At 41.8% G+C, this 17,450-nt stretch overlaps 1 protein-coding gene across 3 annotated transcripts in view; it reads left to right on the forward strand.

Moving 5' to 3' along the window:
* The first annotated feature begins 7,053 nt into the window (after positions 1-7,053).
* Positions 7,054-17,450, forward strand: part of HTR7 (5-hydroxytryptamine receptor 7) — a 30,225-nt gene continuing 19,828 nt past the window's right edge. For 2 of the 3 annotated variants that reach the window (XR_004241497.1, XR_004241498.1), the window contains exon 1: positions 7,056-8,168. Coding sequence is in view for 1 of the 3 variants with exons in the window: in XM_032115938.1 (XP_031971829.1) it covers positions 7,132-8,168 (1,037 nt within the window). In the remaining 2 variants the exon portion in view is untranslated. Of the gene's footprint in view, positions 8,169-17,450 lie in introns of all 3 variants that reach the window. The other variant, XM_032115938.1, reaches the window with a different exon arrangement.

The following is a 17,450-nucleotide window of genomic DNA, read 5'->3' on the forward strand; positions in this document are numbered from 1 at the left end:
GCGCACGGCAGCGGCACCGCCCCTGCCCGCCCGCCCGCGGCAGCCTGGGCCCTGTAGTCCCGCCCGTGCCGGGCCGGCGCCGCTCTCAGTCAGCACAGCGGCGACAGGCGGGGCGGCTGCTCCACATGGCCGCGGGTGCCTCGGCGGTGGCCGGGGAAAGCCTGTGGGGTGATTGCTCAGGCCTCAGGCGGGACCCCTGAAGGTTCTCAGGCAACGCATCCCGGGCTCTGAGGGACATTCCCCCCGACTCAGGGGATCCCCCGGCTCTGCCGCTCTCCGCCGCCGGCCAAGGCTCGCCGCGCCCCTCAGAGCCGCCGGGTGCCCACCAGGTGGAGCGTTAGCCCTGCTCCAGTGGCGTATTTATCCCCTGTTAATCTGGTTCAGCTCCACCTGAATATTGCCAATGAAAATCAAACCCAATCTTTTCTATTTATATAATTCTAGAGTTATTTTCTTTCCTGCAAAGCCCCGAGTTGCCATGTCAAAGATATCCCCTGACACGGAAAAGGGCTGAGGAATTATCACAGACACAATAACCAGATAAAGTTCACTGTGTAGCACTGCTATGAAAAGTACAAATATAGTTCTACTGCTGAGAAATAGCACAGACTATGTAAAATACAAATGGAAATTCTCAGTAGGTGGTTTTTGGTGACTTAGAGCAGCTGCTGAAGACAGCAGGTCTGCAATTCCAGTCCAACTTCATGTGGCCAGGCCAAGGGGTGCTTCACTTTTTCTATCTTCAAATTGGGCTAAATGCTCACCAGGGGAAGTCTGTGGGGGGTATCTGGAGTCCCGAATTCTTAATGAGGCAAAAATGCTTCTAGCCAAGGCCAAGGCTGCTGCCAAACCCTGGAACATCCCTACTTACAGAGTCTGACCTTGATGCAGCTTGTGCCAGCTGTGCACAAGGGACTTCTGGGGACCTGGCTCATTTCTGCCAAAAAGATCACTTGTTTAACAAAGTATGGCTGAGAAACAACAAGTGCCTTCTTGGCCTGTTTCTGGACTTGCTATCTGATGAATTACAAATACCTGGGATGGTGGTAGCAGAGAAGCTACTTGTGGGCTGCAGACACTGGACCAGGAGTTGAAGCAGCTTTGAGGGGCAATAGAAAACAGCCTGCCACATCTGGATGGCAGGAAAAAACCACACCACTCTGAAAGGGGTAAAAAACCCCAGCTGGCAAACCATCTTTGTTCATACCACATCTATGGCAGCATTTTTTTCTTGATTATTAGGTCAAGATATTTTAGTGAAACTTTGTTTTAGTCCATCTGCATCTATAAGGTGCTTGCCTCTGTCAGAGACTGAAAATAGTTCATGCCTCAAACATTGTTATAAAGTTTTGCTCATTATAAAGAAGCTACAACCGAAGAAGCTTCCCTGAAGCTTCCCTTTTGAACTGAAAGTCAAACTGTTGATTAGATAAAGGGAAATGCATTTTTCAGTTATCTCAGGCTGAGGGAAAGGTATGCATCCACAAAAGGCCAAAGCCACCAGCTGCGACTGTCCCCAGCTGAGTTTGGGGTGGAGGGAGAGCACAGCTCACAGAAGCTAGGTTGACACAGACTCCCCCCAACCGAGGGGGGAGGAGGAGGTTTTGGGTGCATGGTGCAACCTCTGGTGAGAGGCAATAAACACCCATCCTCTGATTACACAAACTGGCCCAGATGTGGAACCCCCAGCCCCACAGGCCACATGCACGGCACTTTCACGTGAGAGGCTTTGCCCCACAGGACTGCAGGGGATGCAACAGACCCAGAGTCTGCTGTGAGAGACTGACCCCCACCCCAGGGGGACGTGGCTGGACATGCCCACCCAGCCTGAGCATGTACACCCATGGGACTCTGTGCCTTTTGAGGGGACCTTCACCACCGAGAGAGCAGCTGGAGAAGATCAGTGAACATCGCTGGGATCCACAGAGTGGTGATATTTTCCTTATTCTGTCCTTGTCACTCTTTCTGTCCCCCTCACCTATCTTCTACTTCTTTCTTCCTTTCTTTCTTTCTCTCTCTCTCTCTCTCTCTCTCATATTTACCATCAAATAAAGCCCTTACTATTGTCACTGGCATATGGTCTCGTTTGCATCTTAATTCAGGCAGAGGCACTTCTAAGAACCTTAAAACTGGATAATAACAGCCTGTTATAGCAGATCAGTCAATATTGCTTCTCTGCCAGCCATTTGAATAAGCAGCACAGCCTGAATGGTATTGCCAAGGTTTTTCTTCGATGTGTGTGAAAACCGAAGAGCTCGAGATATTATTCCAGGTTTTCTTTGGCTCAGTGTGTGATGTAACTTGATTTGTCTTAATGAACGTAAAAAGCAACGCAAAAGCATGTATCAGTAATTTTTGAATGGCCCTACTGCAGCAGCGTTCAGACACACCGAAGAGGATTAAGCAACCTTTGTGTTTGGCAATATACAAGCAAAAGAAACCTTTCCTTGAGGTGCTTAAAATGGAGGACATCTAGACAGATCTTCATGCAGAAGATCTGCAGAACCTTATTTGCTGTAATGGTGTAAGAATCTGAGTATGAAGCACTTTAAGCATCAGGCATCATGAATTGTGTACTCAGAGCAGTGCACAGCCTTATTTTCTATGTTATTATTTAGATATTACTGCTTTTATTTATGCCCCAGTGGTCTGCTTAGAACTTCCTTGTACTCCTCACTGTTGAGCTGCAAGCTTCTAACATGCTTTGTTTCATTGCTGTCCTGATGTTCTCCTTGGTGAAAACAGATCTCCTCACCCCAAGTGTTTCTTTCTCAATACACTTAGACCTCAAGGTAGTCGTTTCAGTAAATTTTAATGCAGAAACTGTAACAATTCTTCTAATATTTCTTCAACGGGCAGCCCATGGTAGCAACTGTTAGGTTTTTTTGCTTTAGTTCTGCATTTGGCCCTTTTAGGGAGCTAAGATATTACTCAGTACTAGCTGCCTCAGCAACTCAGTAACATGAATATCAGTCATTTTTATCATAACCTTATAACCTCAATAAGCTCCTTTGTAAAGGTACAGACGGAATTTTCAGAGTTGGGAGCTCTCATTTTGAGTGATACAGAATTTTAAGCAAAAATGTCATCTTAATTATTCATTTTCTTTTCAGATGCCAGCTTGCTGTTGTTAGTATTTGCTGGTTCCAAAAAAAGGGAAGGCATAATTTCATATTTAAGTTTCACAGATGCAAGTATTTATTTTGACAAGGATAAGAAATGCCAAATACGGGAATAGTTACCTCTCTGTTTTACTGCCACAGAGTGATGATGATTTATCTTCACAAAGACAAGAAAAGGCAGAAAAGAAAAGTGCAGCTGCGACATATTTGCTAGAAGTTAGACAAGAGTGTTATTTGCTAAACAGTACATGCTGGGAATAAAAATTGAGGTTTCAGTAATACCTCCAGCCAGTCTCTGGTAAAATATCCTTAACGTTTTGACAACAGTATTTCCCGAAGGCAGAAGAAATATATACCTATACTTTATTTATTGTTCCCAACAGTAGGTCCTCACCAATCTTATATTGGTTTCTAAGGAAAAAAGATGAAAAGGAAAGAAAAGAAAAAAAATACAACAGACAAATAAAAACAACAGTTCAATGAGATAAGCTGTCTTAGGCAAGGAAAGAGAAAAAGTGGGATGATAAGAAAGGAAAAAAGAACAAAAAAATTTTCTGATCTGTTTATTTATTGCATTGCACACTCATGTTACCTTCCTGCCATGTATACAATATTGAATGGTTTAAGAAGGGGAATGTAGCAGTGCCTTCAACTCTTTAAGCTAAGACGAGCAGGGCTATTGTTTTCTAGAGGCAGCTGTGTGAGGGAAAGTGCTACCATGCTGGGCTGTCAGCATTTTCTCCTTCACTGCTGAAGCTCTTGCACTGCATTCCTTGACCCATTTCAGTCAGGATCCTCCAAGTTAGCACAGACCTGCTGTCTGCAAGCATTAAGTCCTCCAGGGAGGGATGAAGGAGCCAGGATTTAATGTGAGGTTTTTCAACACAAACATTTTGATAGATACAGTCTGGCCCCATTAAATCAGCATGTGCTTGGGAAACTGTATTTCCTTGGCTAGCCCTGATAACCTGTCTTACCTTATCTCACTAACATGGGGGCAAAGAATTGATACCAATACCCACTGCTATATTATACACTTAGTATGAATGACAAATGCTGAAGATGTTATGTGATTACCACTATTTCTGGAGGAGAAGAAAAAGTTAATCAAAGGAGTTAACTACTTTGGGAGAGGAAAAAAAATCAAAGTAAAAATTCTCTTACATTTTTTTTTAATCTGAAACTTTTCTATATAACAACAATAAAATAACAAAGGTTAGATTTGCAAATAAAGTACATTATCAAATATTTACAAATTAATTTAACTTCAATAAGTGCAGAAAGAATGAGGGACAAAGGACTTAGCACAGAATTGGAGGTATGTAGAAATATTAAGAGGCTTTTATGCATAGAGAGCCAAAATCACTCAAAGGACAGGATTTTACTAAGCCCAGCCAGAAAAATGATTTGATGATATTTATTGAGGCCTAATGGAAGGTGAAAAAGTAATTTCTTGGGGAGAGAACAAATGTCAACTTGTTATTCTTGACACCTAATTGGACATTTGTTTCACTTCTGTATGCTGTCTGGAACAACATGTTAGAATTTCTAAACAGAATCACTGAAGACAAAAGTGGGATGTACCCTTGGAAAGATCAAGTCCTACTTTCATGTGGTGTTGTTTTAAGCATCTACAATAGATGTTGTCTCATGGAATGATGGAGTCTCTGTGCTTTCCCAGACACTGGCCATGTGAGACCCTCTAAACCCTCAAGAAAAGCACCTCACCAGATTCAGCCCAGCCTGGGAAACCAGAAGTTAATTTAGGTGTGTCCTAGTAAAAAGCTTTCAAGGAACATATTTTAGAGAGGTGTGAGCTGCTTTTTCTTGATAGGATTTCACATCTTCTCTGCAATAGTACACAAATCCTTTTCTATAATGGTACATAAATTGACTTAAATTGCTTTGTTTCTTCAAAGGTAAGATTACAACAGCAAATACAAAGAATGGTAACATATGGCCTTTGAGAAGGAAAGAAATCAGGGGATTAACTTCTGATGAACGTTAAGGGAATTGAAGATACAGAACAAAAGACAAGGTTCAATTCTACTTTTGGGTTGGAATGGGTAGGAGTACACACAAATGATCTTGTGTATCATCCACTGAGAACATTTAGAGAGTCACATTCCAGAAGTGTATTGAAAAGCTGTCAAGAAGAATGACTAAATTAATGAACTGTGTTAACACATTTGCAGGAAGCACCAGATTATAATTTGCTCTGCCTTAGTGACATTTTAAGCAACTGAAAAATTGCTTTTACTGGGAGTATTAAACTGTACAACTTTTTCAGCTTTTGTGATAAGAATCTATTTTGAACAAAATTTACTAAGTTCCTAACTCCTTAGCTGTACTTCAGACACTATTTTTAAAAATGTGTTCAACCAATAAGGAAACATTCTCCTTCCAAGTTTTGCCTTAATGTTTTAACTTAGATATATCCTTGCCATTTCTAAAGACCTTTTCCTTCCTAATATTTTCTTAACTGAGGAGGACAAAGGACTTGATTTATCACCTGGTGGGGTAACTCACTTGAAGCTTAAGGCTCATGAACACATTCTGGGTGGTTTAACAGGGATTTTTATTTTGTGCTGTTACTGCTTTTATTGTGATTGGATACAATAAAGCAACTAACAAAGTGTAGGAAAATACTTAACTGAACAGGAAAACACTTTCAACTTCGTAATGGTCAAAGAACTGCCCAACAAGATTTCATCCTTATCATTGCTTATTTTATTATCTTAGTCAAATCAAGCTGTGGGGGTGGAAGAGAAGGGCAGCAACTGAACTACCAAATCCTGCTGCGTTTCTGACCTCAGGAGGCTCTCCCTGTGCTTAACTTGTGTCAGGCTCAGCTGAGCCCAACCCCTCAGTCCGTGCATACTCACGTATGGGCCAATGCAGAGTCATGCATGTTGGAAAGCCCATCTTCCAACAGGAAGAAGGTGGAGAAAACAGGAGATGCTGACAGAATGGAAGGTTTCATTAAAACTGAGACATTCTGTGAGCCAAGTATGGAAGCCTCAGTTGCCATGGATTTGTGTTTCAGTAGTCCATGTGACTGTCAGTTAAGGGTTTTGGGTTTTTTTTTCCCAATAGCTGGATACTTATTAGGTCTGTCTTCAAAGCAGATTTTTAAGTCTGTGTAATATGTGTTCATTCTGCAGCCTTTCTTACTACTGAGCCACACAAATGGTTCTTCCCTGTCTGGTGCATACTTAAATAAAACTTGCTGTGTTTTTGTAAGGTCTCCCCTCATTCCTACGTCGTGGTCCATGGTTATTGATACATCTGGGACCAACGGATTTCATTTCCTCTCCTCTAGTTCATCTGGCTTCTGTCTCATGTTGAAAATATGAGGGACACTCAGGAGCAGGTGTTTCTTATTCCAGTCCTTACTGTCTGGCATGTTACTATACCAAGGTGTGTGACCTGCTGGCATTCCATGGGTAACTCACAATTCAAACAGTTTTCACCCCACTTAGAGGCAAGAACAGGACTTAAAGAATTGAGAAACCTAGTGAGTCTCAGAAACTGGCTTGTATCTAAGAGTCCAGGGAATCTTCAAGAAAAGCAGGTAATTCAAGCAATGGGAGTTTGTTGCTTTTAGCTTTCCTGGAGGAATTACACATGGAACACTGACAAGGGTATAAAAAGATTAATAAAAGAGAAAATACAGGTGATGGTATTCACATCAACTTAATATGAAGGAGAATCTGCAAGCTTGGATACACAGAGAAGTGCTTCAGTGCTGACCGTGTTGTTGGAGATATAGATCTTAAAAGGTGGCCACTATCAACTCTCCAGGCAGCAGCCGCCAGGGTGCTGCTGGCCCGAATCCCTCGGCACGGACGTGCCGCAGGGCTTCCGAAGCAGCCGATGCGGCCACAGGGCTGTGCCGGAGCCGGCAAACCGAGAGGCTCGTACCCAGCTCCGGCCGGGGCAGCTCAGCCTGCGGGAGCCTCTGCGCCCGCCGCGGCCACCTGCCCGCGACTTCCCGGGTGCGGCCAGTATGCGCGTATACATATATAGGTGTATACGTATATACATATACGCATGGGGCTCCCAGAGCGCCCTTCGCTTGGGGCGGCCGCAAAGGAGAAGCCGGAGGAGGAACCGGCGCCCCAGACTGCGGGGAAGGGGTGCACTCCACCTGCAGCTCAGAGGGCAGAAGGGAGAGGGAGGCGGAGCGGTTCCCATGCCGTCTCCTGTCGCCTTCGGAAAGCAGCCGCAGGCGGGAGCGGGCGATGGGCGCAGGTGGGAGGGGAGCGGCCGCCGCCCCCGCCCGCCCCTCTGCCCGCGGACTGGGGGCGATAGCGCCGTGCCCAACCCGCGGCCACCCGGGATGCGCCGTGGGCGAGCCCGGCTGCCCCGGGGGAAGTTGAAGGCTGAGCCCCGCGGGCCGCTCGGCCGGCTGCGAGGGGGAGGGCGGCGCCGGGCGCCCGAGGAGGGGCCCGAGCATCCCGGCGCCGGGGACAGCCGGAGAACGGGCGGCGGGGCTTCATGGGCTGCTCACGCCACCATGGTGCTCGCCCTCAACGGCAGCCACCTCTACGGTAACCTCCGGCCCCTGGTGCTGGAGGACCCGGGGGCGCTGAGCGGCGGCAGGATGATCGCCGGCTCCTGGCCCCCGCGCAGCCTGGCGAAGCTCGGCCCGTCGCCCCCGCCGTCGGCGCTGCCCACGGCGAGCCCCCTCCCCGCCAACGACTCCCAGTGCGGGGAGCAGATCCTCAGCTACGGCAACGCGGAGAAAGTTCTCATCGGGGCCGTGCTCTGCCTCATCACGCTGCTGACCATCGCCGGCAACTGCCTGGTGGTGATCTCCGTTTGCTTCGTGAAGAAGCTGCGGCAGCCCTCCAACTATCTCATCGTCTCGCTGGCTCTGGCCGATCTCTCCGTGGCCCTGGCCGTCATGCCCTTCGTCAGCGTCACTGACCTTATCGGCGGCGAGTGGATCTTCGGGCGCCTCTTCTGCAACGTCTTCATCGCCATGGATGTCATGTGCTGCACAGCCTCCATCATGACCCTCTGCGTGATAAGTATCGACAGGTGAGAGAGCCCGGCGCCCCGAGGCTTGCCCTGGCCTCCCGCCGCTCCGGGGGACCGGCCCCGCGCCGCTGCCCGCAGCCCCGGGCACCCAGGACGGCCGCCGGCCCCGGCGCGGGGACCCGCCGTGAGCGGTCCCACCAGCGGTCTCCTGCCTCCTCCTCCGGGTCCCTTGGAAATGAGCCGTGCTCAGAGCAGGGAGCGAGGCGAGTGCCAGCCCGCAGCCTCTCTGTTCGAAGGAGCCCGCCGGAGCAGGGTGAGCTGCCGCCCGTATGTCAGCCCAGGTGCCCGGTTGTCCCTCTGGGTAACTTCTTTGCTGTCACTCGAGGGCTAAGGTGTCAAAACAAAACTGGACCTAAACTGTCAACGTTTACCATGACTCTATACAAGTAATAGGGCATTTCCAGCTGCTTTAAAATTTGGAACATATGTCTTTAAACTGCTTTATACCACAGGTAGATTTGGGCTGATTCTTTCAAAGCTGGTGACAATGTAACCTCACTGGGTTCAGTGGACTTTTACCAGACCAGAGAAGGAGGAGAAATTATAGTTTACTAAGGTTTTATCTTTATTCTAGGACAATCCCAGAATAGCTCAGTTTCATTTTTGACAAATAATGCTTTGTTTGAAGGAAAAAATTACTTTCAAATATTTGCTTTTTAAAAATTTTTACCTGCTGTCTTAAAAACCCAGTTATGTTCACTGACATTTAGCTTTTTACACGAGATACAACGATCACTGGGGCAACAAGGAGGTGTGTACACACTGCAGAAGATTATCTTAGGTATTCAGTTCTGATGTCAAAACCATACCTAAGTGCCCACATTTGCCTGTATCAGAGTTCTCTGCAGAACAGAGAACTAACAGAAGGCTAACAGATTCCTTTTTTTCCATGCAGCTCCTATTCTAAAGTAAGTTGCAGCCTGTAGCTTCCCTTTTTCACAGCCTAAATTCTATTCCAAGAATTTTAACAGCTAGAGAGTAACTTTCCATTACAACTCCACACAATTGGCTGAAATTGAAGAACTTCATAGCTAGATTGTAGAAGTAGTTTACCAAGTTCGATATCCAACAGCAGCCTTGACTGTTTACTTCAGAAAGTCTTCAAAAAGGCTCTGCATTAGGTTTCTGGAAAGCAACAGTCTTTCAAAAGAGTTTCCTACAGTAAATGGAGGTTGTTTCATTCCAAGGAGCATCACAGTTTGTATTCATTTCAGAACTTTAATTTCTGTACAAGCATCCTCTGCTCCAGTGCTCTTTATTTTGTGACTTCTGTATTGGTCAGCAGTTACCTGAATGCTGCAAAGCATCTTGTAGCAATGAAATCCACATACAGACTTCGACAGTATCAAAGGGTTTATGGTGGTGGTTTTTTGTTTTGTTTTGGGTTTTTTGTTTGTTTGTTTTTAATTGCTGTTACATTGAAATTTGCTTAATTTTAACTTAATTTATGTAAGTTAAACTTTTAACTTAATTCCTGTATTGCAAGAGAATATAAATAGACTTATCTACCTTCCCAATGTTATTCTCTGCTTTTCTATACTATTTGTAAGATAGGTGATTTCATTTTTCCACTCTCTCCCCACAAAGTATTTCTATTCTTTGATTTTTCTTATGTCCATCTCTGAGCTCTCCACCTCCATTTCTACTTACCTCTTGAAAACAGGTTAACATAATTAAACTTTCTTAAGGATGTGCGAGGATTCACACTGTAGCACTGGGGTTTTACTCTTTTCCATTTCTTAGTTTAACATTTGAGGTCACTGCTGTGTGCTGAACAGGGGCTTTGACTGAACTGGTCATACTAATGACTGCATCTCTTGTCTTTTTCAGTTTTTCCTCCACTCCTTTCTCCCCCTAAAATTCTAACAAGGGATATATCTCTGTATGAGAAAGAATATAACCCCTTGTAAATGACTGATTTTCACCAGCTAGTGCTGATTTAAACTAGCTGGATGTTTATTGAATGCCATCTCTTCATAATTCATTATACTGTTGTCTACTACCTACTTGAAATTAAAATTCTGTGACTTATGATGCCTTAACCTCTGTCACCCAAATCCATTATATAGTTAAGTACGTAGGTATCATAAATAAAAGGAGACAAGTCACCAATTCATTAACAAAATGTCTCTACTACTCGGCAATAAAGAATGTAAAAACCTCCATGATTTGTAATCCTATTTAAAAATAATTAATCATATACTATTGTAACACTGCTAAGCCAGGTTAAAGATTAGTCTGGGATATTAACAAATCTTTGAGTAGTGCATGTGTACAAAATATGCAAACCAGGGAGGCATCATGAAAATCAAATGTGAATGATGAAAAGTTGCCAGTATAGCTTTGATGGTAATGATGCTGTCTTAGCAGCAGTTGTTCTTACATGTATGTAGTTAGGAAATCCTTGAATGATCAGTGAAGAAAATTTATCTCTGAAAACACATACCTGCAGTTTAAGTTTTGTTTGTGGTACAGGAGCTGCAAATCACAGTGTATATAGTGCACTAGAGGGTCAGACCATTTTCACAGGGTCCATTTTTGCAAGGCTTTGGTGAAAACAATTCCATGTTTTCTGTTATGTAGGAGGAGATTACCAATGATACCTCCCTTACCAGCCTTACTATCTCAGGGCAACTAATACAAATACAGAACCAGGAAATTTCAATAATAATTCCAGAAGCAGGGAAAGTGAATGAAACTCACCATCCTTCAAGTTGGCCACTATCCTCAGAGACATTTAGATGTACTTAAATCTTGTAGATCCTGGGCTCACATGAAAGACATTTGTTTAGGAGGAAGGGTTAAGACAGGACAAAGAAACATTTTTGAAATACAATTAGGAATTGCACTGTCACCTGGCTCTTTAGGGCACTTTATGAAACCTTTGTTGTGATCCAGTAACATCTCTCCTGAAGTAAAAGATGAGGCTATTGCAGACAGTGCAGAGAGAGCAAATAAATAGACTATTTTAAAATTTTTTAAATCTCTAGGTTCTTCCTGAAGCAGATATGAGAATCAGGTAAATAGCTGAAAGAATATTACTATTGAATTAATCTTAAAATACCAAGTTTGTTACAAGCTGTTAGGGAGAGCTTGTAAGGAGAAATAATAATACCTTTTATTAAACAAACAATTAAGTTAGTAAAACAGAGGCTTTGAGGAGCTGCCAAGCAGGATAAAGTGAGTAAATTGAAAAGGCTTTTTGATTTGTTTCTCTTGCACAAATATGTGCTACTCAGCTTATGCCACTGAGAGCCCTGAAATGCCAGCAGCTGGCAAGCCCATTGCTCAGAGAGATTTTGCTGCACAGACCTTAGTGGTGGATATGTTTTTTAGCAGAGTCTATCAGTTGGAAAGCTCTGAAAAAAGCATGTTATCATGGGGTATACAAATGGGCTGGCTTTGTCTGTTGGAAAACCTTGTATTTTTTTCCTAGTTAGACACACCAAGCACTTCTTGTACTTTTGAATTTGCTTCTATTCTGAGTTGTGTAAACAATGAGGGTGCAAAGTAGATGTTAGTGTGCTATTATGGGGATATCTAACATTGCACAGGGTGCACAAGGAAGAAGCCAGCTTGGACAGGTTGTTTGATCATTCACAAAGATCTAAGTTTGCAGAGATCATGAGATAATGTCCTTGAAGTTACCAGGATTTGGACTATTATGCTTTTCTTCAGATCATATCTTCCCTTTTGTTTCACAACGTAAAAACCTTCACAGATTTTATCAGGGTGACCTGAGATGAACATATTTTTTAGGCATCTCTGTCTTATTTAAGCCTGCACTTTGGAAGAAGGCTATGTGCATACAGGCAGGTCTGTCAGAACTAAAGCAGATATGATGGACTGACGAGTATTTTTGCCTTTTCAAATTTCACAAGGATTAAACAGGCAAGGAAGCTTGATACTCAGTCAATAATTACCTTTGCTGTTCTCCCCATCTGTGATACGAGAAGTAGCTCCGTAGAAAGGTAGGACCTACAGAGACTTTTGCAGGATAATCAGGTCTCAGTGAATACTCTTTAAGTATTTCCTATTAGTGTGTTTGGATTTTTTTTTTCTCTTGCTCTTAAGGCTCCACTTTTCTGGTTCTGAAATAAATAGATTATATCACATTTAAATTCCTTTACGTTCTTTACATTTAAGAGTGAGAAAAAGTTATGAGTGAATTATGATGGATGGATACGAACCATATCTTAGTGGGGAATGAACAAATAAAGGGAATTAATTGTATTTGAACTGGTGGTGTTTTCATGCTGAGTCATCATGCTGTTCTGACCCAAGATAGCTACAGAAATGCTGTTTTGGAGAGTATCCACAGGATAACTGCATAAGTAGCAATTTTTAATTCAATTTAAAAATAGTTCTTTGGCTTAGAAAGTGATAAAGAAACATAACTACTCAGATACAGTTGAAGAATTACAACACTTTCCCCACACCCACACAAGTAATGAAACACTTTTTTGGGAACTTTTCCAGTCTGTATCTTGGCCAACAATTCACGACTATTCCAGGCTTCCATTAAATTGATGAGGATTTAGAATTTCTGTGCAAATAAGTGGGCCTTTTTGTTGATTCTGAGATTTTTATACACAAGAATCAGCTCTCTCTCCTGTTTTGCAAGGCTCCAAGTATGAGTACTTATGCTTCTCCTTAGAACGTGTCAGTCCCAAAAGTTGACTCGCTCCTCAAGTCTTTGTTCCATGTCTGGGAATTTCACAGACCTCAAATTTCCTCAAAGGAAGAACTTGGAACTCAATTTAAATAAAGATTTAAGCACTTTCAATAGAATCCAGGTGTCTAAATTCTACCTACATCCCAAGCTGATAATATGACCTGAAAACTGTTAGAAAACTGTTAAACCTAATGGTACCTGATAGTCCTGTGTGGCTTCCTATTTGGTATGAAGACTTTTTCTGCCTCAGTGCCATGGGTGGAAAAGGCTGCAGTCTGTTCTGCCATCCCTGCTCAGATCATTCACAAAATCCATGTAGAATAAATATGCAGAAATAGCTGTGAAAAAATCCTCTATGTGATATATTTTGGATCTAGAATAAACATAGGCTGCCACCAGTAGTTCCACTTGTGCGATTTTGTTCGATACATATATTTACACAGAAATAACTGAGAGAGGAGAGAAAAACCTAAAAGGAACTATAGGAAAAGTGTGTGATGGAGTTATTGCAGTTAAGGTCTATATTGGAGAAGAAAGTTTTGAGATCAATATGGCAGCTAATTGCTAACAGCAGCCACCCTCACAAGAGCCATTTTTTTCACTGTTTAGTCTGATAAACAACAGTACTCTTTCTGATCCTGTAAATAACTTGTCTAGCTTATGAAAGACACAGACAGCATTAATAAACTAAACTAAAGTGAAAAAGAACAGATTTGATCTTAATCCTTTCCATGTAGTTTTTCTAATGTAGTCTATTTAGAGAATGTTCCTTAAGCTGATGCAGTTTCTTTTTTGCAGAGAATTTATTGCTGAACACTTATACAATCTCCATTTCATTATTTATTTGAAATAAGATACAATATAAATTTTTGGTCCAAAATTCAGAGATGAAGAAGTTCAATTGGAAGTTGGATGCTTTAAGTAGTATAAGGCAGTGCAATGTGTATCTGTCACTGAGAACCCACTCCAAAAGAATAAATTAATCTGGGGTGTTTTGTTGCATTAACATGATCCCATTTCTTTAGGTACCTTTCTGTGACATCCTTGGGTATCTTCCTGTGTCATGTAGGCAGCCTGAAAGAGATGCAGTTACTTACAGAGTAACCAGGTCTTAGCCACAAGTATTGTTGTATTATGTCTTTGCAGAGACATTGTGCTTCATGCCAGATACACAATGAGTAGGTGGGAATTAACAGATAAAAGTTATTTTACAAAACCGATGGACTATTTTGTGAAAACGTAACACAGGAAAAAAACCTGGAGTTTTAACATCAAAATGAGTGGAAGTTTTGTTCTTTTGCAGAGGAAAAAGGCATAAGATCTGAAGTTGGGTGGGTGTATCTTGTGTCTGCACTGTAGAGGCTGACAAAATTTGGGAAGCTAGAAGATGTTATAGAAAAGAAATCTGTAGATTGATTATTCTATTGCTGTTCTGTACTGGATGCATTTAAGCAGTGTTACTGAAAGGGAGTCACAAAGCGGGGAGATGCAAGATAACCCAGAGGTGGCAGTGCAAGGGTGACTGCAATTGGTAATTTTTCAAGGTGCATGAATTGGGAATTATAGTTCAGTGAGTAGCAGGAGATTTGAGATTAAACCACATTTACCTGAATGCCTTTTCTTGAAACTGGATGTTGCATTTTCCCCCCACATTTGAAACTATCTTCTGTTTGCTCCTACCAGGGTTTTACACTGGATGAGTTTTCAGAAGTGATTTTGGGGTCTCTAATTCTTGGGGGTTCATCCAGACATTTCAAAGGAGCCTGATAAGTCAGAGGTAAGGGAACACTAATTCACATTTTTGCCAAGCAGGGCACTCCGGAGACATTTAAAAAGTGATTTCTTTCCTGTCAAGGTCACAAAAATAGTTTCTGTAAGTAAGGGTAGATTTGCTTGAAGATTCACAGCAAAAATGCAGTTCTAGAAACACTCCTCTTAGTTCATGAAGGGAACTTTCAAAAATATGTCCTAATATAAATCACAAAAATGCAAATGCATATCATACTGGTATGATGTGTAGCGTAACCTGATTACACTGATATCAAAATATATTTTCCTAGTGTTTTTCTTGAACTGGATGAGTATCATAGAATGAAACATCAAAGCTTTTTCAGTTTTGTACACTGAAACAAGATTACTGTATCAGTAGTAGCATGCTCACACAAGAGTCTAGAAAAACAGAAATTAGTCAGGGAATGTTTTCACTTTCCCTGAATAATTTTCTCTGAAAATTATTTTTAGAACTCCCTGAAAATTATATAAAATATCTTATTCCTTTTAAAGAAACACAGTATTATTTTTGATATTGTTGTTGAGTTTGAAATATTTCATTGGAAGTGTTTGTGGCAACTTTTGAAACTTTCTTCATCTGCAGTTGATATGTACATATGGTACTGTCTGTCAGCTGCAAACACCTCTTTTTTTTTTTCTCTCAATATATAACACACAGATCTGGTCCTTCCTCTGTGGACTAGAAAGTCTGAAGAAAGCTGGCCATTGTAGGCCTTGTATGAAAATAAAGAGCTTCAGAAATAGTTGAGTCTGCTGAGGTGCGGCTGTCATAGAAGAAAGACTGGGGAGCAAAATCACAAGTGTGATTTTGCATGTCCAAAGCACAAGTATCATAAACCTGTGCTCACTGCAGTTTTGTTCTAATGGTCACTACAGTCTATAAGATGAGGATAATTTCTTCCAGCTGGAAAACTTACAAGTTTCAGTTTTTCTTGTTGTAGTGGAGAGGCAACTATTTCTAAAGGATTGAATAGTATAACTCTTCCTATATATACTGAAAAGAGGCAAAAAAACAGCTGAAATTTTTTGAACAAACTCTTACTGCAAATTTTCATTTTCAAAAGATCCCAGGAGTAAATGTCATAGTGAAAATTTGTTTTTATTCTGTTTGAGCTAACATAGCAAAATTAGAGAATGAGTGTCATTGGTTTTCTTTTTGTACCCTGTTGTTTATTCAAGGCTTTGTATAGAAATCTAGATTATCTGATACATATGGGAGGTTCTGTACACATTAGCATGTATGCAAATCTGGTAGTGATTCACTTCTAACAATAAACACGGCTTTGGGGTAATGTACAGACAAGAATGAATTCTCTAGTAGTGCAGAACAGAGATGTGCATGGAAATCAGATCAGTACTGAATATATTCTTTCTGTCTATCGTGGCCTTTGCTGTCAAATTGGAGCTAGCACAAGACACCACTGAAGGGGATTTACTTCATCATTGATAGCTATTTCACTGCTAAATGGTCATAAGTGTTTAAAAAACAAGCCAAAACACAAAGCCAAGAGGGATATTACAAAAATAACTTTTTTAAATTAAGGAAAACCGGAGTGAAGTCTATTCTTAGAGGTACATTGTGTCTTGAAGAGAAAATTGGCAGCAGAGTTTTTTCCTGAGATGTATCAAGGAAATGGGTGGGGTTTTGGTACAGTTAAACACCTAAAACCAAGTTTTTCAGCTTGTAGAAGTTTAAAGTATAACCACAAGGAGAGTTGGTAATCCAATAAAAATCCATTTCTATGTACAGTTCTTATGTCTCTTAAGGAGATTGTAGGAAGTTGAGGCAGAGCTGTATGAAAGATAACATTTTTCTCACTCTAGAAATTATTTGTTCTGCATGGTATAGCAGGTTGAGGGGCAAGCAGCACCTTGCCACGCATTAGCAGTGGTGGAAAAACTGGTGAGGGATCAAGGGAGAGTGGACAGAGCTTGTTGTATCTCAGACATTCACCAAGTTGGGTAAAATCAGAAGTGGCAGTAAAGGCTTGCCTGCAAGAGCACTGTTTTTGTGGCAGACTTACGTACAAACTTTTTGCTTTTTATTTTTTGGCTGGAAACTCTCCAGTCTTTTGAAAAGAGACAGTAATTGGAGATCAAGGCAAACACGTGACAAGGTCTCTTCCCAATAATCTGGCATGGAGATGTGCCACCTTCACTGCCACTGAATAATGCTGATGCCCTTGGTGGCATTCAAATCATAATTTCTTGTCACCCATACAAGTATCTGTAATCAGAAATATGGCCTATTGCTGCTGCAAGTGAAATTGAGCCACCCATAAAGAGCTTTTTTAAAGTACCTTATTTATAAACTGTTTGCTTTTCATGAAATATGTTGAAGACTGGGGACAATGTATTTCAACATATGTTTTGCAGATCTGCAGAGAGGGACAAAAAGCGTAACTGCAAAAATCCCAAGCCTGGGGCAGTTGCGTCTGTTCACTAGAAGACTGTTCCCATATGAGAAAGTACAGGAACTTTTTAACCAAAGGAAAGAATAGTGCCCCAGAAGATTTACTCTGATAACAGGGATTCAGAAATTGTCAGTAGGTATAAATACTGGAAGGTAGAAATGGAAGACATAAGTACAGATAGCTGAAGAGTGTGCTATTATCTAAATTTATTGAAGAATTTACAACGTAACTGTCATCATGAATATAAACCATGAAAACATGTTGTGATTGTCATGAAATATTTCATATATGCAGTAACATTTGCCAGAATAATTTTCTCTGAGCAGTTCTCCATGTGGGTTGTTAAATTTTGTTTATTTGCTGTACAAGTTGACATTTAGAAAATAGTTGAAATATTTAATC

Source organism: Corvus moneduloides, chromosome 8 (genome assembly GCF_009650955.1).
Source record: "Corvus moneduloides isolate bCorMon1 chromosome 8, bCorMon1.pri, whole genome shotgun sequence".
Classification (NCBI taxonomy): domain Eukaryota; kingdom Metazoa; phylum Chordata; class Aves; order Passeriformes; family Corvidae; genus Corvus; species Corvus moneduloides.